At 35.8% G+C, this 25,034-nt stretch overlaps 1 protein-coding gene across 5 annotated transcripts in view; it reads left to right on the top strand.

Annotated features, from left to right (window-relative positions):
• Positions 1-25,034, top strand: part of LOC150077241 (sorting nexin-19-like) — a 266,545-nt gene that overhangs the window by 225,947 nt on the left and 15,564 nt on the right. For 3 of the 5 annotated variants that reach the window (XM_090386300.1, XM_090386297.1, XM_090386295.1), the window contains one exon: positions 19,897-19,984. The exons of 1 other annotated variant lie outside the window; for it this stretch is intronic. In XM_090386300.1, coding sequence (XP_090242426.1) covers positions 19,897-19,984 — 88 coding nt within the window. Of the gene's footprint in view, positions 1-19,883; positions 19,985-25,034 lie in introns of all 5 variants that reach the window. One more of the 5 variants, XM_090386296.1, reaches the window with a different exon arrangement.

Below are 25,034 nucleotides of genomic sequence, written 5' to 3'. Positions count from 1 at the left end.
AAGGGTGCATGGGGCAAAAAAGGTTGAGAACCACTGATCTAATAGCTTCCCTTTATTTTTTACAATATCGCTATTTATAAAATAATAAGAGAAGTTTACCTCAGTATAGTACGTAGAACACTTCCGTGTGATACTCTCCAGAAATTAAAAAGAAAAAATCGAAAAACTTACATTAGAGTAACATAATTAAAACTCAATTTAACACAATTAAAAATCAATTTAACGCAATTAAAAATAAGAAAATTAATTAAAATAATTTAATGAAAAAATTGCAAAACGATTTTCCTTCCTGAAGCTGACAATGCTTTTCAACCATATGTCGTGATCACAGGAATGAAAATTACTGCATAGGGATGAGCATGAACTTTAAATAGGGATTATTTGTCTTCGTGCATGCACATAAAAGCCCACGAATCGGAGATCAGATATGGCCAATGAACATTAACAGAATGTTAATGTTCGTCAGCCATATATGATCCCCGATTCGTGGGCTTAAATTTTAATTTACCACCTCAAAAACTACTTAAAAAAACAAGAATGGAATCTGCTTTGGGCTCAGAAATACAAATATTAACCACAGATTCTTAAACAGGGGTTATCCCCTTGCTACAATAAACCGAATTAGGGTACAAGCTAAGGATAGGAAATACTACACCAACCAACAATAGTAATATCAAAAAATACTTTATTTCTGTCCCATATGTTGAACAGTGGCACAAACAGCTTGACAGATTCTTCAAAGATACCAAATTTAAAATTGTGGCCAGGCCAATACGGAAATTTCACACTATACTGAACAATTGCTTAGTCCTTTCCTCATTCACAACACAAATTAATGATCTGGTATACAACATTTCTTGCGGTGATTGCAACTCATCTTACCAAGGTTCAACGCATTTTCCTTTGAATATTCATGTTAATCAACGTGCGGCTTCGATTCGTGCTTCTCATTCAGCAGCATCAGAATTAGCCTTTCACACCATTAACGAAAAACACTTTTTTTTATTTAACGAGGCCAAAATACTTAAGTGTCCTACGTAATTATATGCAACTGTTAATTGCAGAAACCATAGAAATTAAATTACACAAATTCTGTTAATGTTCGTTGGCCATATCTGATCTCTGATTCGTGGGCTTTTACGTGTATGTGCGAAGACAAATAATCCCTGTTTAAGGTTCATGCTCACCCCTATTTGGTAATTTTAATTCCTGTGATCACGACATACAAGTCAAAGTATTGTCAGCTTCAGGAAGGAAAATTGTTTTGCAATTTTTTCATTAAATTCTTTTAATTAATTTTCTTATTTTTAATTGCGTTAAATTGAGTTTTATTGTGTTAAATCGATTTTTAATTATTTCTTACTCTAATGTAAGTTTTTCGTTTTTTTTTTTTTTTTTTTGTTTTAATTTCTGGAGAGTATCACACGGAAGTGTTCTACGTACTATATTGAGGTAAACTTCTCTTATTATTTTACAAATATTCATATCAACGTAGAACGTATTGAGCAATATAGCTCTGGTTCATACTATCTTTTTACAATATCACGTATGGTTTGGTTACTAACATTATAAAGGTTCATTAAAGATTTAATGGATGCACCGTTTTCAAACTTTTGAATAATTTCAAAGTGTTCAGTTGAAATCACAACTCTTTTGTGTTTACCCATCATTTTCGTGATTTCCAAACAAAAAAATATTTACTATAAAAAAAAATTCGACACTCCTGACATAAATAAAACAAATTTTGTTTTTTTTGCAGTGCAACGGAACAACAATCCATGCGATGCGCTAAAACAAACTAAACATTTGTTCTCTTTCCATTGTTTTTTTGTACCGTGGTGTAAAGACAGCAGGGATTGTGGGATAATAGGTACATTCATCTTCCAATCACGACTTATAATGCCACTTCTTGTCGCTTATTTATGACTTGCAAAACATGTTTATACCTTTCCATTTATTGCTTTAATCTTTATGATTTCTGGTGGATTTTTTTTTTTTAAACTTTGGAGTCTTGAAGTGTCCTGGTTAATCGAGAGTCTACTGTACAACTTCTAAGTCTTCTATCGATGGATAAATATATTGGTTTTTTATAGTTTTTAAATAAAGGCTCTACATTGATATTTTTTTGTTTATTTTCATAAGCACTACCTATATCATTAAATTTTCTATTTATTTGTGTTCTAAGTTTTTTTTGTCTTTTAGGGCAATCTTTTGCTTCACTAATCCGGATTATCACTTAGTCTAGATGACCTCTTCCCCCAATTAATCTGTATCAGCAAGGGTCTACTGTATTTGATTCTAAAGTCTATGATTGAAGTAATAAAAATACACTAAAAGAGTAAATTACATTTAGAAAGGCAAACAGAAAATAATCTCTTTATTATTATTTTTTTATTTATTTATTTTTTAGTTTTCAAATTATCAAGTCTTAATTTTTTTTTAAGCAGACATAAAGACATTATTCAGTTTCTCCTTATAAAAGCTGAAAAGCTTACAATAACATATCCTTATCTAATAAAGCAGCATAAACCTTTTTTCAGGTATCTATAAAGAAAAAAGTTAGGGGAATAAGATTGGTTGAACAAACTGGCCAAAAATCATGAGCTCTCTATATCCACTCTAGTAATCGAGAAGTTGCTCATTTAAGAGTGTTATAATTGTGTTGCTGAAGTGCAGTGGCATTCCTCTTTGAAATAAAACATCTGGTTTCTTGTCAGAAAGCTGTGACATTGGCCACAAAAAACACAATAAATTTAAAGCGATCCCTAACGTGTTTAACACCTTTGTTTCCACATATTCAGATACTGCCTGTTAACCTTCTCAAAAGACAATGTTGTATCATCACTAAAACGTATTTGAGACAGATGATGTTGCCATCTTCAGAAAGCAGTTTGCAAGTTCATAATAAAACTGATAATGTTTCACTATGTTATCCATTGTAGGAGGATTAAGGAAAGAAGTATCCTTCATGAAAGTATAGTTATTTTGCTACATTTAACTGGTTCAGAGAGGGCTAGGTTTGAATCCCATAAGGGACTATCAGAATTCTTAAATACCCTCTTCAGTATGGCTGTCAGAATTCTTAAATAGCCTCTTCATGTATGGCTGTCAGAATTCTTAAATAGCCTCTTCAATTATGGCTGTCAGAATTCTTAAATAGTCTCTTCAATTATGGCTGTCAGAATTCTTAAATAGCCTCTTCAATTATGGCTGATTTCGTGTGGGGGAGGGATGAATTATTTGAGTTTTTTGGCCCAACACTCAAATCAGCCCATGATTACACACCTGTACAAATATAGTACAGGTAACCCTCGTATAACACGGTAGCTTGGTTCCTACAAAATCTTGTGTAATGTGAAACCATGTTATACGGGACTAAGAACCAGTACAAAAAGCGGGGTTATGTTCCAAAAGCTAACAAAAATACGCCTGTTTTTTTTTTTTATAACTGTCGGAAACTTAATTTTTATAGTAGTAATAACTTAATATTTTAACTTTATTTTTATAATAGTAGTAACTTAAATAGTAATAACTGAATAAACGTCTTACCTTACAAACTGTGATACTTATATGTGAGATAATGTACATTAATTTAATTTACTTCCTCTTCATCGCTGCTAAGCACAATCTCTTCTGCAGCATCTAGATTTTGTGTACCTTCTCTCTTTAAAAGAACTGCACTCTTCAGAGTCACAATTATTTTTTATGGTCTCAAACAAGTTCAATAGCACAGATTCTAACCCAGGGATCTCCCAACAAAATACAGTAGACTCCCGTTTTAAATGATACATGAAAATCGGAAGAATATTTTCCAGTTAGCAAAATAAAAATAAATTTACGCTTACATACATAGCTTAATTAACCTACTGTAATATGTACATATTAATTGATATTTCTGTTCACTGACTTTTTTTTTTTTTTGGTTGTAAAATTAAACAGTAAAAATGATAAGCAATTAACAAAGAATGCGGCATGCACAATTTGCAACAAATACGATATGGAGTAATGAGTTTCTGAAAATGTATTTATGTTTTTTATATGATTGAATATTTCATGAAAGGGGAAACATCTCACCATAATAACATGAAAACCCATAGAATTCCAGCTATCGGTACTATTGCAAATGCAAGAAAATCAAAGAATTACACGTTTATAATTGATTACACTAACAGAAAAGACCAATAAACTGGAAACTGCAAATTTTTTTTTATTGTTTTATGGTAGTGACCTCCAGAAATGTGCTTTGGAAAAATACCATGAAGGCAATAACGACTAGCAAATCAACAGCAGGGATTCTCAAAAAGAAATGAAAATGTTGAAAATTAGATCTAACATGGTTTTCCCGGCACAAAAATTCAAAAATACCTTGTTATGCGAGATTTCCAGATTTTCGTGAACCGTGTTAGAGCAAAACCTTGTTGTAGTACCGTGTTGTGTGAGGATTGCTGCAATTTATCAATTGTGTTAGAGCGAAACCGTATTGTAGAAGTACCATGTTATATGGGGGTTGCCTGTACACAAGTAACCATATGAAAGAGTAATCAATGCACCAAAAATTTCCAAGAAAAAAATTGACTATAGATATACAGATTTAGTTTAAAGAGGGACTTTGCCAGTTTACCAAACTCCTAACAAATAAAAAACTTTTTTAGTTACAAAATCACCAGAAAATATTTTATGATAATTTAACATTAAATGGCATGTAAGTTTGAATGATAGCTTATTAAAGAACATTGTGAACAGAAATTGTATAAAGACTCAAGGTTCTTTCATTTTGGATCTGCAGACCAGAGTGCATTCAGTAGTGTCCAACTTTTATTGCATACTCTAACAGGCTAAAGTTTCTTGGACTATAGACTAGCATCATAAACTAGTTTGCCTACCTTTCCCCATATGTATACAGTAAAATGCTTAATCCTGAGTCAGTCACATGGGGTTGATTTGACCCCACATATTTCAGCAATTTTTGCTTCATCTACTCTGTCCACATAGATGAAACAACTAATAGCTGTGATTGACTTGGCACATTATAGCCTTAGATGCTAATGTGCCATAAAATACTAAAACAAACAAACTAATAGCTGTTTTTGAAGATGTTTTCTTTGAATTCTCTCCTAAAAATTCTAAAAATGTCTGTTAATTATTGCACAATTAGAAAAAAATTATGATTTTAAGTTAAACCTAATTATATGTACATGTTGATTGGCATATGTCATGTACTGTTATTGATAGCAAGCTCACTTTACTATCATGTGCTCCCCTCCAGTCAGTGACTGTCTGGCTTTGTGAAATTGAAGCATTGGCACCTCCATAGCCAGGTGGGCAGGAGCAGCAGTGCGTAGCACACGCTTCTTGATTAGACCGGGGTTCGAGTCCGTGACCACCAAATATGGAGGATGCGGAAAGGTCAGGGAATGACCACTGCGTATCCCCGGAGCAATATGGCCTTAGTTGCTAATGCTCCTAAAAACCAAATATCATCAACAACATTGAAGCATTTTCTGGAATCAAACTGTTTACATGTATACTTCACATTTTGTACAGAAAATGCACCTGTTACTATAGGCTAGCACCTAACTGCAGTGTTTGTTGAAGAGTATGGTTTTTAAATTTTCATTCGGTCACCAATAGGTCTAAGGGAGTTTAATTTTCAAAAATTAATTAAAAATATATGCTTTTTAATATTGAACATGGATTTTCCACAGTTGTATTCAGAACAGATTGAAAATATAGTTGACATAAAAGAAATGAACAGTTTGAATTATTTTTGCTGATTTTTTTTACATTTTCACATGCAGAGAGGAATTTAAAATTTTTACACACCTAATTCAGGATTAATTCATTTGTTGATTATTACATTCTTTACATTGTTTCTATTACTGTTAAACATCCTCTTCTATCTATGTTTGACTTTATATGACAGATCGTCGCCTTGTTGTTCCCATTTTCCAAAGTCACCGGACTTGGGCATCTTCGACTTTCAAATTTCTCTCTCATAGCTGGCATTGCACCCTCCTTCCATGATTTTCTAGGGCATCCTCATCTTCTTTTCCCTTGTGGTATCCACTCATAAAATTTTAGGCCCTCTCTTCATTCGTGTGTAGAAGATGTCCAAACCATCTCAGCCTCCTATTTTCAATTCTTTCTATAATATCTTCATCTGCATGCAAACGCCTTCTAATTTCCTCATTTGTAACCCTCTCAAGCTTGGAAACTCTAGCACTTTGAAGAAGGTAGTCCATCTCTAGGGCTGTAAGCTTCTTTTTTGACACCCTCTTTCAGTGTCCACACCTCACATCCATAGCAAAGTACCTATGCTTTCCTATGGGAATCCTCCCTTTGCTTTACTATGGGAATGAAATACCATGTCGATTCACTTACTTCATGTGAAGGATTTCTATAAAAACCAATTGTTTCCATCTATATCTGCGTGAATTAAGTAAACTAGGCCCTGTTTTTTAAAGAAAGAACTGAAATTAAATGAGTTTTTTCCAGAAAAATCACTCCAATGCTTTACTATGGGAATATGACCTCATATGGAATATCTTTTTTATTTTCGAGGCTTTCGTTAAAATCGAAGTGTTTTCTATTAAATCTAGGTTAGATACGTTAATGGGCTAATTTTTGTCGAGAAATAATGGAAAGTAATTGAGTTATTGAAGAAAGAATTATTTTCAATGCTTATCTATGGAACACAAAACGACACTAGAAAAAGTGCAGCATTTTCTACACTTTCTCTAGGGCTGTAAGCTTCTTTTTTGACACCCTCTTTCAGTGTCCACACCTCACATCCATAGCAAAGTACCGATTCTGCTAATGACTGTCCGATGTGTTTTTTGTTCTAAGGGAGATATTGTTGTCCTACCAGATAGTATGGGGACACAAAGTATCTTCCTACTTTGATGAATTTGTGCTGTCTTCCTCTTTCTTCAGTCCTTCCTTAGTTATACAGCCAAGATACTTGAAGAAGTCAGCAGGTTTTAGATGTATAGATTGCATAACTTCCAATTCGTCTAGGTGCTCCGCTGTGCTTAGGAATTCCGTTTTTGTGAAATTGATATTGAGGCCCCATTGGTTATATGTAAAATGCAGATTTTTTTAACTTGCATTCCAAATCATAAGCTTCTTGTGCTGTGATGACCTGATCATTGGCAAAATTGAGATTCCATAAATATCTTTTATTAATTGGTATTCCCATTCCACAACAGCTTCTTTTCCATTTTTGCAAGGCACATTCCAAGAAAACATTACCCAATAAAAGTGATAAGCTATATCCTTACCTCAGCCCCTTTGTTGGATAGATTGTGTTAGATTAAATATCCTCTTTCTTTTAAATAATCTTAATTAACCTTCTATTAAAATTCACTAGCAATACTTTCAGTATATATATTGTACTTCATTTTTCTTGTATTGTTGTTTTTCTCCTAAAGTGGAGGTTGAGTGGTTGCTCTTTACATCCTGGAAATATGTGCTTCTTAACTAGCAAACAACATGTATAAATATATGGAATGAAACCTCAAGGAATGGTGGTGTAGGAGGAATCTCTTGCTTTATCCCATGGTTGTTGGTGTTTAGGATAATAGTTTATACAGTCTGTCCTCATATAGCACGATAGTTGCGTTCCTAGAAACCCTCGTGCAATGCAAAATCGTGCAATATAAACAACAGCCCCTATGGGAAAAGTAGGGTTAGGTGCCGACCACCCAAGATTGAAGACACATTTGGAACCAAAACATTACCAAACACAATAAATAATCGGGTAATTTTAATCGTTATAAAATACGTAAGTATTTTATAACGATTAAAATACGTAATAAAAATAATATTATATTATAATAAAGTATTTTTAGTATTTTTTAATACTAAAAAAGTATTTTTTACGGATAAAATACGTATTTTATTCGTAAAAAATTTATTATATTAAATAAAATAGTCGTAATAAAATACTTACGTATTTTATAATACATAAGTATAAATTATAATACGCAAGTCGTAATAAAATATTGCTAATGCTTTTGCTTCTATCGTAAGCAAACTTGCTTTTTGTTTGATTTTCTATCCAAAGAGATGACAGCCGTTCCATCTCTTCCAATTCTTGTGTCTTAATCTAATGGTTTTTAATTACACGTTGAGTTGTTCCTGCTATGAAAGTTGTTTTTATTTTCTCTGCATTCTTTTTAATTCTCGGCGTTGCCTCATTTAGGTCTGTAGCACGTGCAATATCACATGGTCTTTCATTTCGCTCAAAGCGTTTCACAATTTCATATTTTTTCTCTATCGACAGAAGCAGACTGCCCATAAGCCTTACGGGGGAAACCACGGTGGGCCGGAGGCCGGTGTGATTTTGGCTATAAACCGTAGTATGAGGCCACTACAAATTTTCCCGGGTAAGAATTTTTGACCCAGTCCGCCTCAGTTTATCGATATTGCTTCTTTTTTTTTTCTCTCTGAATCTGCAGTGTCTTAGCCAGGACGCTTCCTTTTCACACCTTTTAAGTATTTTACTAATTTTTAGGGAATAAAGCACAATTACAAACGAGGTGGCACGCTTGATACACAGAAACAAAGCTGCGCGCGTGTAGCAACTGAATAAACAACACCGTAAAGGCCGAGATACACTATTAACACCTCACATTTTACTAAAGCACATTTCTGGGGGTTACTACCATAAAACAATAAAAACAATTTCCAGTTGCGTTTCTGCTAGTGGAATCTGTTCTAAACTGGTAGTAAACTCCATCTAATTGCATTTGTGATTATATCGATAGCTGGAATTGTGTTGGTTTTTACGTTATTATGGTGAAATGTGTTTCCCCTTCACTGATATAAAACACATAAATACATTTTCAGAATCTTCTTCGTTCCTATCGTGTTGCGTTCAATTGGGGTGATTCCGCATTCGACTGCCATTTCTTGTAAACACAAAGGCGAATCGTGTATAAGCGAATTCGGTTCGTGTTATATAAGATAACGTTCCCCTATTTATAAATCGTGTATGATCGAATTCGTGTAATGCAAACACGTGTTATACGAGGACCGACTGTACTTGAAAATGGTGTTTGTAGATTCTTTAGTCTCTTTATAGTCATCTGATTGTAAACATCAGTGCAGCTACTTACTGCCTGCTTATTCAGTATAGTGCCTCAAGATTCAGTGCTGTTCCCATTTTTGTTTTCAGTATTTAGTAATGATACTGATGCAGGTGTATCAGGCTTAATGTCTAAGTTTATAGATGATACAAAGGTTAGCAGGGTAGTTAATTGCAGTAATCAGGTTTTGATACTGCATCAAGATCTGGAAAAGTTAGGCAGATGGCTGAGAAGTGGCAATTGAAATTTCACATTGAGAAATATATGGTTCTGCACGATAGTAGTAATCCCAGCTTAACATATCAACTATGTAGTACCACACTGAAGGTAATATAGAATGTAAAAGACTTGGGGATAATTGTGTAGTTAGACATGAAGTTCTCTGAGCAGTGCAGATGGGCTGTTAGGACATCTCACAACATTTTGTCAATGATATGCAGGGTTAAAGAGGTAATTATTCCGCTATATAAGGCAATGGTAAGGCCACATACAGATCTGGAAGCCTCATTTAGGAAAGAGATGGATCTGTTGAAATAGATGTAGTGAAGAGCAACAAGATTTAATGAAGATAAAAAAAGGGTGTGCTTACCAAGAAAGATTTCAATTCTGCAAATTGGAACACCCAGAAACTAGGCACTTGCAAGGAATTCTGATTGAGATATTTAGTTTTAAATGATTGAGTAAACTAAATGGTGGTAGAATTCAGAACAAAACACATAAAGGAGTATAAATTTAAATTGAGGAAGGATATTTCAGGATGGGTGCAGAAATTTGCTTTTAACCAGAGGATAGTTGATTGTTGGAACAAACTTCCATCTGGTGGCCCCGAGTGCCAAGCGATAGTGCCCAAGCGATATTTTGTGCGATACATAGCGTTCTTTCACAGCGGATTAGTTATATTTATTTTCCAGTGTCACTACTCTCCTTGTTTTTCTTAAGTGATTCTTTACTTAAAAGTTTTGAAGTAGAATCCAGAAAGGAAATACACCTTTCTTTCCTTGTGTATATATATATAATCCTTACTAACCTAACTAAACCTATAAACCGCTTGGTCACTGGTGGCACCGCTCCTGCCTCCACGTGGCGGGGCTGGAAACCTGGGAGAAGAAAAACACTCTCCCAGGGCAAAAAGGAGCAAAGATGGACATAAATAGACATGCCACTTATGGATCTCATGATCCAGATCTCTCAAACAGAGAAGATTTAAATGCAGGAAATGCAAAACGGCAGAGAAAAGAAGGAACAGAAAGCCCTGCTCCTCTTTTTTTGATACTGCATTCTTTGACTGACAATCCTTTGAGTAAGCTCTCCCCATTCTTAATACAGAAATGTCTTGAGAATGTGGCGGGCCCACCAAAAATGGTTAGAAGATTAAAATCCGGAGACCTTCTAGTGGAGATGAACGAGAATAAACACTCGGAAAAACTATTAAAAATATCGACTTTTGGTGGAATTCCCACAAAGGTTACCCCGCATGCCACCTTAAACTCCTCTAAAGGGGTAATAGCCGAGTGGGATCTCCTTAACGTATCTGAAGAGGAAATCGTTCAGGAATTAGGCGATCAAAATGTAATAAATGCCAAAAGGATAGTCATTAAGAAAGATGGGGTTCTTACTCCTACCCGAACGGTCATTCTTACATTTAAAACACCAATTTTACCAACAACTGTTAAAGCTGGATATTTAAGGTGCAAAATTCGACCTTATATTCCAAACCCAGTCCGGTGTTTTAAATGCCAAAAATTTGGACACTCACAAGCAGTCTGCAGGGGTGTAACCACCTGTGCCTCCTGTGGTTCAAAAGAGCATGTTCACACAGACTGCCCCACTGAAATACAAAGCTGCCCAAACTGTAAGGGGAATCATTCAGCATTTTCAAAGGAGTGCATCCAGTGGCAGACTGAAAAGAATATACAAAAGTACAAAGTGGAACACAAGGTGCCATACCAAGAAGCAAAAAGACATTGCTTAATTTCAAATAAATTGCCATCTTATTCTTCAGTTGTAAAAAAGCAACGATCCATAACAGTACAAACAGATTGTTCAGTTCCGCCAAGTATCTCAATTTCTGATTGGGCCAAGTCAGTCCTCTCTACACTAAAAGAACAGCCTACCCAACAGCAATCAACTCATTCGGTAAACACACCATTGACAATACCGCCAGATAAAAATCCTGTAAAACAGCCAGTTAATCAAACAAGCTCTGAAATAAATAATCAAAAAACCAGTACTGATACCATGGACATAGATAGAAATTCACACCGAGATGAACCACTACTTGAACTTCATGCGGAAGAGGAAGACATGGACGTCACTAGACCAAATTTCCCAAAAAGGGAAAAAAGACTAGACAGGCGCAAACAGACCACATCCCGTAAGCAAGCAGACACACCCGATAATCCTCAATAATGCACAGAATCATTCAATGGAATTGTCGCGGACTCAGAGCTAACTTAGACGATGTTTATGACTTAATTACCGAATATAAGCCTGCTGTTCTTTGTCTACAGGAAACAAACCTGACCCCTAAAATAACTATGAGCATAAAACACCATATAATGCTAAGAAAGGATAGGAACGACTCTAATACAGCACATGGAGGTGTAGCATTGCTAGTAAACTCCAGAACTCCTTTCAGACCAGTCCCACTGCGAACAACTTTAGAAGCGATTGCCGCAAGAGTTATGGTTAAGATAGCGGTAACAGTTGTTTCCATATACCTTTCGCCAAACTATTCATACTCCCTAGCAGATTTGAATGATTTAGTTACTCAGCTGCCACCACCTTTCTGTATCTTAGGTGACTGGAATGGGCATCACCCCGTATGGGGTTCCTCGCACCTTGATAAGAGAGGTCAGTTAATTGAAAAATTTCTTGAAAGGCACAACTTAACATTATTAAACAATGGGACTCACACGTATGTGCATCTTTCCTCAAGGTCAACTTCAGCAATTGATCTTTCAATATGCTCGCCAAACCTCCTTCCTCTTATTGATTGGACGGTCACTGATAACCTGCGAAATAGTGACCACTTTCCAGTAATATGCACACTATCGACTAACTCTCCTCCTCAAACTGAGATAAAAACTGTTTGGAAATTTGACAAAGCTAACTGGAAGAAATATCAAGAGCTGGCACATCTAGATATTCAGACTATTGAGACTCTCACCATTGACTCTGCCGTAACTTACATAACTCAGCAAATGATAGCAGCTGCAGAAACCAGTATACCCAGATCATCCATGAAAACTCGCTCCCACCCAAAAATATGGTGGAATGAAGCTTGTAGCAATGCAAAAAAAGAGAAGAATAGATACTGGAACTTATTTCGTAAATACCCGACCACAGCTAATCTCATACAGTTCAAGAAAGCTAGAGCTAAATCTCGTCACATACAACGAATAAGCAAAAAAGAAACATGGTCTAAATATGCCTCCTCTATAAACAGGACCACAAATATCAGAACTGTTTGGACTAAAGTTCGAAGAATTAATGGAAAATATCCACCTATAACCACTCCGATAATATATCTAAAAGGCAAAGAAATCTGCAGTCCTCTCGATATATCTAATACATTAGGCGAAACCTTTGAAAAAATCTCCTCCGTAACCGCATTTGAGCCAAGTTTCCAGGCACATAAAATACAGGCAGAAAGATATAATCTCAATTTCAGTACTTCACGACAGCATCCATATAATGTACCCCTTACCATGGCAGAGTTACGTTGCGCACTCGCAAGATCTAAAAATAGTGCTGCTGGCCCTGATGGAGTGTACTATGCCATGATATATCACTTGAGTGAAGAATCCCTTTCAGCTCTGCTAAAACTGTATAATAGAATCTTTGGCGAAGACTACTACCCTACCAGTTGGCGTCATTCTACTGTATTAGCATTCCCAAAACCAGGAAAGGACCATTCAGATCCAGCAAATTACCGACCGATAGCATTAACTAGTTGTATAGGAAAAGCATTAGAAAAAATAATTAATGCCAGATTGACATGGTTCCTAGAGACTGAATGCATTCTAAGTCAAAATCAATATGGATTTCGAAGAACTAGATCAACACTTGATCTTATGGTCAAAGCTGAAGGAAACATCCGAAATGCATTTCTCAGGAACGAACACCTAGTGATGATATGTCTTGACATCGAAAAAGCTTTTGATACAACCTGGCGGTATGGAATTCTTCACGATCTCTATGAATCCGGTATTCGTGGTCATCTTCCAAAATTTATTCAGAACTTTTTGAGCAATAGGACCTTTCAGGTACGTTTTCACTCTGCCCTCTCACAAACATTTGTGCAAGAAGAGGGGGTCCCTCAAGGTTCTGTGCTTAGTGCCACTCTCTTTTCTCTCAGGATTAATTCCATTACCAAATGTATTCCCGACACAGTTGAAACTTATCTGTATGCCGACGATCTGGCAATCTCAAGCCAGTCACAAAACATGCGTTTCATTGAAAGGCAGCTTCAAGGTACAATTAACAAGCTTGTTCAGTGGGCCAAAAACAATGGATACAGACTTTCAAAACAAAAAACAACAGCAATTCATTTTTGCCGTAAACGGAATTTACATCCAGATCCCGATTTACATCTTGATTTTCATCCAATTTCTTTTCAACAGAGTATTAGCTTTCTTGGACTAATTCTGGATAGAAAACTTAGTTTCTTAGAGCATATTAAACACATTCGTACAACCTGTCTAAAGAAGCTGAATCTCCTCAGAGCAATTTCCGCTATGTCATGGGGTGCAGATCGGTACATGCTGTTGCACTTATACCGGTCGCTCATAAGATCCAAACTAGACTACGGGTCACCTGCATATGCCTCAGCTAGAGAAAGTGTATTAAAATGGCTCGACCCAGTACATCACAATGCCCTCCGAATTGCACTGGGAGCTTTTCGTACATCGCCAGTTCAGAGTCTCTATACGGAAGCACATGAACCACCCCTATTTCTTCGTCGGCAAGCTCTGTTACTAAGTTATGCAGCAAAAATCAAAAGTTTCCCACATCATCCAATAAAGCAGTATTTATTCACTCCAAAATGGCATAATTTGTACCAAAATAAACCTTTGCAGAATAAACCATGTGGCATTAGATTAGAAAGCATAACTACGTGCTGGGAACTAAATATGAATGACATAACTCCAGATATTAGCACGGCTATGCCACCATGGCAAATACCCTTGGCCAATGTTGACCAACACTTCCAACAATGGGGAAAGAATGCACTTCCAAATTTCAGTTTTCAGCAGATCCATGCAACTCACTCTTTTCAGTTCTCTAGTTTCACCCAAATTTACACTGATGGTTCCAAGACAGATAGTAAAGTTGGAGCAGCTGCAGTTCTACCAACCATTACAATATCCCAGCAGCTTCCTTTGGAGTACAGTGTTTATACCGCAGAACTGTATGCTATCTTGATGGCTCTAGACAATGTAAAACAGTCATTATATCCTCAAACTATTATCTACACCGATTCCTTAAGTGCTGTATCTGCCCTTCAGTGTAAATTTCCATCCAGTCATCCGTTTCTACAACAAATTCAAACCAAGTTAATGCAGCTTCTTGCAAACAGGCAAAAATTAATTTTCTGTTGGATACCTGGGCACTCTGGAATCAGAGGAAATGAACAAGCGGATCTTGCAGCCAAGAACGCCAGTCACATAAAATCAGACATGCAGATACCTTACACAGATTTAAAATGCATCATACATACCAATGTTAAAAAAAAATGGCTATCCATTTGGCAGGGAGAAAAAAACAATAAGCTTTTTCAGATCAAAAAGGATCACAAGAAGTGGCTATCAAGCCTAAGAGGCAATAGAAAGGAAGAAGTAGTACTTGCTAGAATTCGAATAGGACATACTCACCTAACTCATAGTTATTTACTCACTCAGGATGACCCTCCACTATGCAGCAACTGTCAAACTCAACTCACAGTAAACCACTTGCTCATTGAATGCCCATTATATCTGAGAGAACGAAAAACAGCCTTCTCTTCGCATCTATCTTCTTCTAATAAACTTACCTTACAACAGATTCTCGGAGACCGACAAGATATTAATGATGTTTTTACCTTCCTCAAATTGATAAACAAATATCACCTGATCTGAATCCCTTTATTTAATATAACAATCATGTACCAAATAAGACTGAAATAGGTGCATTATGGCCTTAGTAGCCCTTGCACCAATAAATCCAACAAACAACAACTTCCATCTGGTGTCGTGAAAGTGGGTAGTTTGGAATAAATTTAAGGAAGAATTAGACATTTTATTGTAGGGGAATGGACAGGTGATGTGATGTTGAAGGGTGCGTTTTTTTTTTTTTGTTGTTGTTGGCCGATGCTGTATAAGCTTGCATTATTTGCCAATACAGGCTGACCTCAATTAATGCGATTAATTCGTCCCGTGAGCGCATCACACAAAATGGAAATGCGTTAATCGAATATAATAATCAATAGGAAAAATTATAATTGGTCCTTGACCTACAGGAATGTCCATCAAAATTTTAAAAATACCCTTTATATAACTTTTTAACTGTATACCATGTAAAAGATAATGAAAATAATTATAGAATTAAATGTTTATTGCATAAAACAGTGGTTCCCAAACTGTGTGTCATGGAATATTTTAAATTTTGAAGGGAAACACAGCGATACTCGACATCTGTCAGGCATTGTGCAAACTACTATCTCGAGGTAGTTCATAGTTTCAACATTTCTTATTAAGTTGTTTGGACCTAACTACTTAATAAACGGAACTGTTAGGTATTTCTTTTGGTCTAGGTGTGCCGTGAAAAAAATACTGAGACACTAAGGGCGCCATGAACCGAGAAAGTTTAGGAACCTCTGACATAAAATACACAGTGAAGAAACAATTTGTTATGGAAATATTTGAACAGTTTGACTTTCTCTTTTCATCAATTAATTTCCAATAGCTGACAACAATCTTCTCTGGGCCCTGGCAAAGTAAATATTGCAGAGAACCTCAATCCTTTTGTTTGAGGTTCGCTGTGATACGAAAGATTTCATCTAGTTCTTTTGCCGTTATCTTCTTCACGGTAACATTATCATCTGGCTCATTTAAAAATTTGAATTTTTAAATGCAAGTCTGCATTGACTTTATTAGCAGGAGACAAACAAGTAACACTTCTTCTTCCGATGGTTGATGGAATACACTGAGGCAGGCAGCAGGCAAACATTTGTTTATTGCCCATCCGATGCATGGTAAGCTTAACGCACAATTCAAATCTTTTTCAACTATCACATAAAAAAAAAAAAAAAAATCGCGTTAACTGTAAATTTGCATCGTGTAAAGTGAAAAGTGGTATAATTTTTTTCAAATAGCAGTAACTGAAAAACATGTTAATCGAACTTGTATTATGTGAGGCCTGGCTGTACTAATAATCTTCACCATGAAGCAAGACATTAAGTATTGGCTACAGTAAATGAATTGACTACACTTCTAATGAGCTGATTCCTTCCTCTCACTTGCATTAGCTTAAAGTACATAAGGTACTGCTAATGTTAACCCTAGGTACTTGAATGCGCAGTGGTATAGGGCTGCTTTTATTCAGTGCCTTCCAATGATGCCCTAATGAATGGGAGAATCCACATTTATTATTTTTTCACTTTCAAAAGTAAGTGAATAATTACCATTCAGGAAACTTATAACTGTTCACTCTCGGATGTTATGCTAGTAGCTACTAGCATACCTAGTGACATTAGCAAAAGGGCACCCATATGAGAACAAACAGGGGCTCACATCTGGTGAGTATGGGCTTGGCACACCCCAGGGTCCTGAGCTGGATATCATCATTCTTCTCTTTCTTGGTGAGTTCCTTCTACTTCTGACTCTTGTTCTCTCTCTCAGGATAATTCAGAATTTTTTTTTTTTTTTTTGGCTGGTGCAGCATAATCCTCAGGCTTCCTTGCACCATATGGCTAATAATAATAATAAAACCTCAGATATTGTTTGAATATTGTTTATATACAAACAATTTCATAAATATGAATGTATAAACAACAATAATAAATAAATAAATAATAATTATATTCGTGTAAGTTGGCTGAATTGATAGATCTTTGAATGCTGATTCCAAATCTGCTTTTCAGTTTTCCTTTAGTGTGTCCAGTTTTTGTGATGAGACTGATTATACCACTAACATACGTATTCAGCCAACCTACATGAATATAATTATTATTTATTGATTTATTATAGTTGTTTATACATTTATATTTATGTAATTGTTTGAATATGTCTATATCCTTGTTATTTCGTAATTTAATTATTTGATTATAAATTGTTTCAGGTAAGATTCAGTGAATTACCAAAACACATTCATCAACATACCTCAAAAGTGTAAAAATCACCACAACAAATTCTGCTACATGGGCAGCTCTTTTATAACTAAATCACAATGGATATTCTGAAAATTTACCAGTCCTATACTTTGTCTAGATGATCAGAATAAGATATGGACACCACATACTATTTGTACTGCTTGTTCGAATGGATTATGTGATTGGTTAAACAAAAGTATAACGTTGATGCCATTTCCCATGCCCCCAATATTATGATGATGGTGATTATTATTTTTGTAATGAATATAATTTGATTCTCAGCAAATTATAAGCAAAATGTTGTTTATTAGAATGTGTTTTCAGCAGTAATCCCTCGCAATGACACTTTGCCAATTTCATTACATCCACAGCATAGATTAGATTCTTTAGGAGAAATGGAATGCACTGAGGTGCAATTAGTGGAGACCCAAAAACTTCAGCTGATCCTGAGTACACACCTGATGAATAGACATCAGAGCCAGAGCAACTTACACAATATGAGTTGGATGACCACATTAGAAATCTAGCCCAAAGATAAAGCTGAACTTCTTGCTAGCGACTAAAGCAAAACACTATGTTAAGAAGAACACCAGAATGTCTCGCTATCAAAAAAAGAAACCAAATTTTGGCAACATTCTTTAAAGTAAATGGTCTGCTCTGCTACTGCTATGATATTAGTGGAGTTTTTAGGGAATTGTCCCATTACATCTGAATGGTGCCTCTGCATGAAATCCTCTCTGAAGAGTTTCAGAGCTGTTCTTTTTCAAAACAGGAACTTAAAGCCATCCATTCCCATTGACTGCACTGTTCATCTAAAGGAGACATTCTATAACATAAAGATATTACTTGAAGTAATTCAATACATCACAGAACTATGTGCTAGATTGAATTGCTTCAAGTGATGTTAGTCATGGATATATTCATGAACATGCAAGGAGCATTGACAAAATATTGTTGTTTCCTAAGCCTATGGAACAGTTCTACCCAGCCCATTACATCCAATGTGACTGGCCTGAAAGAAGCATATATGAGCCAGTAATGAATAGTAAGCAGTATGTTCCATTAGTGGATCCAAAGAATGTTTTCCTTCCATCTCTCCACATTAAACTTAGCCTAATGAAGAGATTTGTGAAAGCAATGGGTAAGATGAATTTGAGGATTTCATTATTTAAGTGATAAATTTCCAGAGATCAGCGAAAGAAAGAATCTTTGTGTGGCCTTAAAGAGCTTTGAAAAATACCTCAGTGATTAGAACTAAATGCTTTTTGAGTAACGCCTAGAAAGATGGAATTCAAACTGCTCAATGCATGATATTGCTGAAACTTATTTCCTGCAGTCGCATTTGAACTTCTTTCCCAAAAACCTTGGCACAATGAGTGATGTAGGGAGAAACAATTCCATCACGACATTAAGGCAGTGGAAAATTAAAATGGCCTTTCAAGGTTTCTGGAACCATATGTTGGCAAATTACTGCTGGATGTTGCACCACGACATTCCAGACAAAGTGTACCAAAGGGAATTATATAGACAACAGTTTTAAATTGTATATATCCTTTTAACAAGGGTGTATACTGCATTATTTTAACTATATATATATAAAGTGTTTTTGGGTTTAAACTGTAAAAGTGATAAAAATGCAATGATTGTAACCAGTCTCATGTGTTTTGTAATGAAATCATATTGTACTTATTATTATGAAAACTACACATGCTAGAAAAAGAAGCAAGAACATATTTAAAATTAGTATTAAAACCTGATTTTGAAAATTCTGTTTACATCTTTGATTAAAAAAAAAAAAAAAGTTTCATTTTGTTGACTAGTGTTTTTTGTTTTTTGGATAATACATGTAATCCCACCTGAACAGTTTTTAAGTTTATGTAATTCTTTTACTGATAAAAGAATTTTTACATATAAACTGTTTTAGATTTCATGTGATTTGTCATTTCCTATTCTGATTGCCCTAATGAATGCCATTTTTCTTTTTCTGTTTTTTAACATTGTATTCGCTTAAATTTTTTAATGGAAATATAAACACATTAATTAAGTAATGTACAAGTAATCTTTCCTTTCTTAATTATTTTACAACTCACTAGTATCTAACTTATATTTACTGTTCAGAAACTCAAAGAATTTAATAATTGCAATAAAAACATTACAGAATATTCACTCTGCCAGTAACCATGAAGGTTACTTTGTGCTTTCTGAAAATGACAGTAGAAAATTTATTATTTTTCTTATCTGGTGATTGGAAAATAGTTGTAATAACTATGTATATGGATAGACTAATTATATGCAGTGAACATCGGTTATAATGTTCACATCCTCAATGTCCTGTATAATATTTAGAGTGGTTGCATCCTCATGTTTTTATTACTGTATTTAATGTAAATAATACTGCTTGCAATTATTGTGGAATTTAGTTTCATCATTAACTGAAATTGCAGTATTTAATTTTAGGAACCATACAACACATATTGGGACCAACACAGTTGGAGGAGAGTATATTACTGTTTATGGATTCTTTAAGTTATCCCCACCTCAACAAGTAATTGATTTCTATATTTTTTATTTAAAATTTAAAATTAAACTCTTGTCTATATATGCATACACTTTTATCATCACTGAAAATAATATCAGTAACGAAAGCCTAATCTAACAATAATAAGAAATACATGCTTTATTTTATTTTTATTTATTTATAAAATAAACTAAGAAAAAAGAAACAGCATGATTTCATTTGCACAGTTTGCCTTATATGCATTTTTAATTATAGCACAGATATCAAATGCAGTAATTGTTTCTTTATCAAAATTACTGCAGACTAACACATTTTCTTTTATGCTCAATGCATTGTGGGTATTGTTTTTAGAAGGCAGAGTGAATGAGTGCTTTTTCACTTTAATACTGGTAACAAAAATTTCAATGTTATGCTGGTACTCAGCAGTTCTTCTGGTGTCAGTGTTGCTGTGGTAGCAGCTTCACCATTCCCCTTAAACTCCTCAGGTTCACCAAAAAAATCATATGCTCTTCAAAATATCCCCATTCTTCAGCATTGCTATGACATTCATTTTATAGACCATGTTTTTCGATGATCTTCTCTCCAAAGCCACTTTCTCTGAAGCAGTTGATTATTACATTTGATGCAATACTGTTTTAAGCAATAACAATAAGCATTGAAGACTTAACTTTGGCTTCAAATTGTTCCCTCTTATGTTGCAGATCAAGCATCTTAATATGTGGGCTCTACATGCTCTCTTGGGGTTATAAATAATGCATTGATCCATTGGCTGCATAAAACTGCTTGAATAATGGTGAAGAAAGATGGAGAATTTGTTCCTACTCGTAGCATCATTCTCACTTTTTCTACACCAAACCTTCCTTCATCAGTAAAAGCAGGATACTTAAACTGTCCCATCCGTCCTTATATACCCAATCCTATTCGATGCTACAAGTGTCAGAAGTTTGGACATTCCCAAACTGTCTGCCGAGGAGATTCAGTTTGCTCAAACTGCGGATCAAAAGAACATGTCCATACTGATTGTAATGCTGAATCATCATGGTGTCCAAACTGCAAAGGCAACCATTCAGCTTTTTCTAGATCCTGTGAGCAATGGAAGCTGGAGAAAAAAAATCCAAAAATACAAAGTGGAGAACAAGGTCACATACCCTGAAGCCAGAAAGAACCTACTACAAAACATGCCTAAGCGTACATATGCTGAAGCATCCAAAAGACAACAAACAGTTTCAACGCAAACAGATATATCAGTCCCACCAAAAGTGTCAATTTCTGATTGGGCTCGATCATTGCTATCACCTGCATCACAGTCAACAAAACACCAAACAGTAGATAGGACAAACAATACCCCGATCTCGATACCATCTACTGCTAAATTAGATCCAGTTACCGCAGATCAGAAGGAAAATTCAGTTCATGTTAGAAAGAAATTATCTGATAACACAGCTATGGATATTGCAGAAAACAATACTTGTAATGAACCCATTCTAGATCTTCATGCAGAAGACGACATGGACACACGTCCATTCTTTTCAAAAAAAGGACAAAATAAAAATTGACCGTCACAAGCAGAGCAACATTAAAAAACAGACAGATTCAAATTCTAATTCAAAACCAACACAATGAACAACATAGTTCAATGGAATTGCAGAGGCTTTCGTAGCAACATAGACGACATATATGAACTAATTGATCATTATCATCCTGTGAGCATATGCCTACAAGAAACAAATCTAACACCACAAGTGTCCGTGTCAGTTAAATATTACTCTTTTTTGACAAGACAGAACAAACAGTGCTCATGGTGGAGTGGCCATACTCATAGACTCAAGGGTTCCTTGTAAACAAATTCCTCTTCAAACTGCCTTAGAAGCTGTTGCGGCTCGTGTAATGATTGGCATTTCTTTAACGATCGTTTCAATATATCTCCCTCCCAATCAGCAATGTACGATTCGTGAACTAGAAAACCTTGTTTTCCATTTACCGTCACCAGTTTGCCTATTAGGAGACTTTAATGGACACCATCCACTATGGGGATCCCCTGTCTCAGACAGACGCAGAGAACTGATTGAGACACTACTAGACAGACAGAATTTAACATTACTGAACACAGGTTTACCCACTTACATTCATTTTCCTACTGGAGCATCATCTGCAATAGACCTCTCAATCTGCTCTCTGATCCTCTTCCCAAGTGTCGAATGGACAACACTTGACAATCGTCTCAACAGTGATCACTATCCAGTAATATGCAGAATTCAAACCACAAATTCCAAAACAACTGACCCACAAATGAAATGGAAATTTTTTGAAGCAGACTGGACAAAATAATAAAAAAAAGTCATATCTCTTTTGATGATCACATCATTGAGTCTTCCTCTATCAATACTGTCACAAAACATATCACAATGCAGATACTATCAGCTTCAAAGGTTGCCATCCCACAGTCTCAATTAAGAAATCGTAGACATACCAATCACTGGTAGAACGATGATTGTAATAAGGTGAAAAGAGAAAAGAATGCAGCATGGAACTTATTCCAAAAATGCCCTACCACTGCCAACCTTATCAATTATAAGAAACTTAAAGCCAAAGCACGGTACATCAGGCGAAAGGCTAAAAAGGACTCTTGGATAAAATTTGCTTCATCAATCAATAAAGACACTGAAGCCAGAATAATATGGAAAAAAATAACTGCACCTATTTTTAATTGGAATGGGAAGGAGATCTCTAATCCAGAAGATATTGCAAATGCCTTAGGAACTGTGTTCTCTGAATTGTCCGCCTCCATTGCGTATCATCCATCATTCCAAAAAATTAAAGCCGATGCTGAGAAATTCAAACTAAATTTCAAAACTACCCGCCGTTTACCCTATAATCAACCGCTCACACTATCAGAATTGAAAGAATCTGTAAATATTTCCCACAACAGTGCCCCTGGCCCTGATGGAATTTACTATGTAATGCTTAAAAATCTAGATCAGCAATCGTTATCCTCTCTACTAAAATTTTACAATCGGATATTTTATGAACACACATTTCCTAGCTCCTGGCAACGTTCATATGTAATTGCTATCCCTAAACCAGGAAAAGATCATTCGATCCCTAACAACTACAGACCAATCTCTCTAACCAGCTGCTTAAGTAAAACTTTAGAAAAAATAGTGCACCGTCGATTGACGTGGTACCTTGAGTCTAGAAACATAATCGGCAACAATCAGTTCAGCTTTCGGAAGAAGAGATCATCCTTAGATCTCATGATAACGGCTGAATCAAACATAAGAAACGCTTTTATCAGGAATCAACATCTCGTCATGGTGTGTCTCGATATAGAAAAAGCTTTCGATACCACATGGCGTTATGGAATCCTAAAGGATCTCCATTCTATAGATATGAAAGGGCATTTACCATATTTTATCCAAAACTTCCTTTGCCACAGGACATTCCAAGTTCGATATCGGCAGGCTCTGTCTCACACATACAGACAAGGAGGTGTCCCTCAAGGCTCTGTCCTCAGTGCCACTCTATTTGCTATACGAATTAACAGTATCACAAACAGCATTCCAAACACTGTTGACTCATATATTTATGCTGATGATCTTACCTTGTCCTGCCATTCTCAGACTATAAATTATATTGAGAGGCAATTACAAATATCAATAAATAATATTGAACTTTGGATGACACAAAATGGATATAGACTATCAAAACACAAATCTATGGCCATGCACTTCTGCAACAAGCGCAAAATGCATCCAGAACCCGAGTTACACTTGGCCAATCATCCTCTTCCAATCGTTAACAGTATTCGTCTCCTAGGGCTAATTTTTGATAAGCATCTAAATTTTCAGGAGCATGTTAAACACCTACGAACCACCTGCCTTAAGAAAATTAACATACTTCGGGTCGCCTCTAGTACATCCTGGGGTGCAGACCGGTACACCCTGCTCCACATGTATAGGTCTCTAATTAGATCTCACCTAGATTATGGAGCACCTGTCTATGACTCTGCTAGAGAGAGTACTTTGGCTCGTCTTGCTCCAATCCAACCAGCTGCCCTTAGGATAGCCCTGGGTGCATACAGAACATCACCTGTTCAAAGTCTGTATGTTGAGGCTCACGAACCTCCACTCAGTATCAGGAGAAAGATGTTACTGTTAAACTAGTCGGCTAAAATTTAAAGCTTCCCCACTCATCTTATTTGGCCACTACTGTGTGATCCGCAGTGGAGAACACACTATGGAAACAAACCCAGAACAATCTGACCTGCTGGTATCAGATTACAGAACCTATTAGAATGCTGGAATATTTCCTTTCATAATATCATCAGAGATTTAAAAGACCCGGATCCCCCATGGATTACCTTAACTCCTTCATATGATGATTACTTTGAAAAATGGGGAAAAGGTGCTGTAGCAGATGTTAACATCAGACAATTGCATCTTGTCCATGAAGAAAATTATTCCCACTTTTCCAAGATCTACACTGACGGTTCAAAATCGGGCAATAAAGTGGGTGCAGCTGCTGTCTTCCCTAATACAACTGTTTCTCTTCCACTTCCAGCTGAATGCAGCAGCTATACTGCTGAACTCTATGCAATTAAACTTGCCCTGGAAAATATTTCCCTCCTGTCAACGAATAAAAGTATAGTGTACACTGATTCCAAGAGTGCTCTCTTAGCTCTCGCAAACACCTCACCTTGCAATACTTTGGTAAAGCTAATAAGACAAGAACTGATACATCTCCATGAGCAACATTGCACTGTTGTCTTCTCCTGGATCCCAGGTAACAGCGGTATTCCTGGAAATGAGTGCGCTGATCATGCCGCAAAGCATCCCTCCAACATATCCTGATTATAAACATAAAATACAGGAAATATGTATGGAACAATGGACCCTTCTGTGGAAAAAGCAAACACATAATAAACTGTTTCAATTGAAACCTGAACCACAATTATGGACTTCTAGCCTCCATAAAATCAGAAAGGAAGAAGTACTTCCAGCCAGAACCCGAATTGGCCACACTCACCTTACTCATCTGTTTCTGCTCACAGGAAATGATCCTCCTCAGTGCACGCACT

Source organism: Mastigoproctus giganteus, chromosome 12, assembly GCF_048544385.1.
Source record: "Mastigoproctus giganteus isolate SK-2022 chromosome 12, ASM4854438v1, whole genome shotgun sequence".
Taxonomy (NCBI): Eukaryota; Metazoa; Arthropoda; class Arachnida; order Uropygi; family Thelyphonidae; genus Mastigoproctus; species Mastigoproctus giganteus.
The sequence above is the reverse complement of the archived record's forward strand: the minus strand, read 5'-3'. Positions and strand labels throughout refer to the sequence as shown.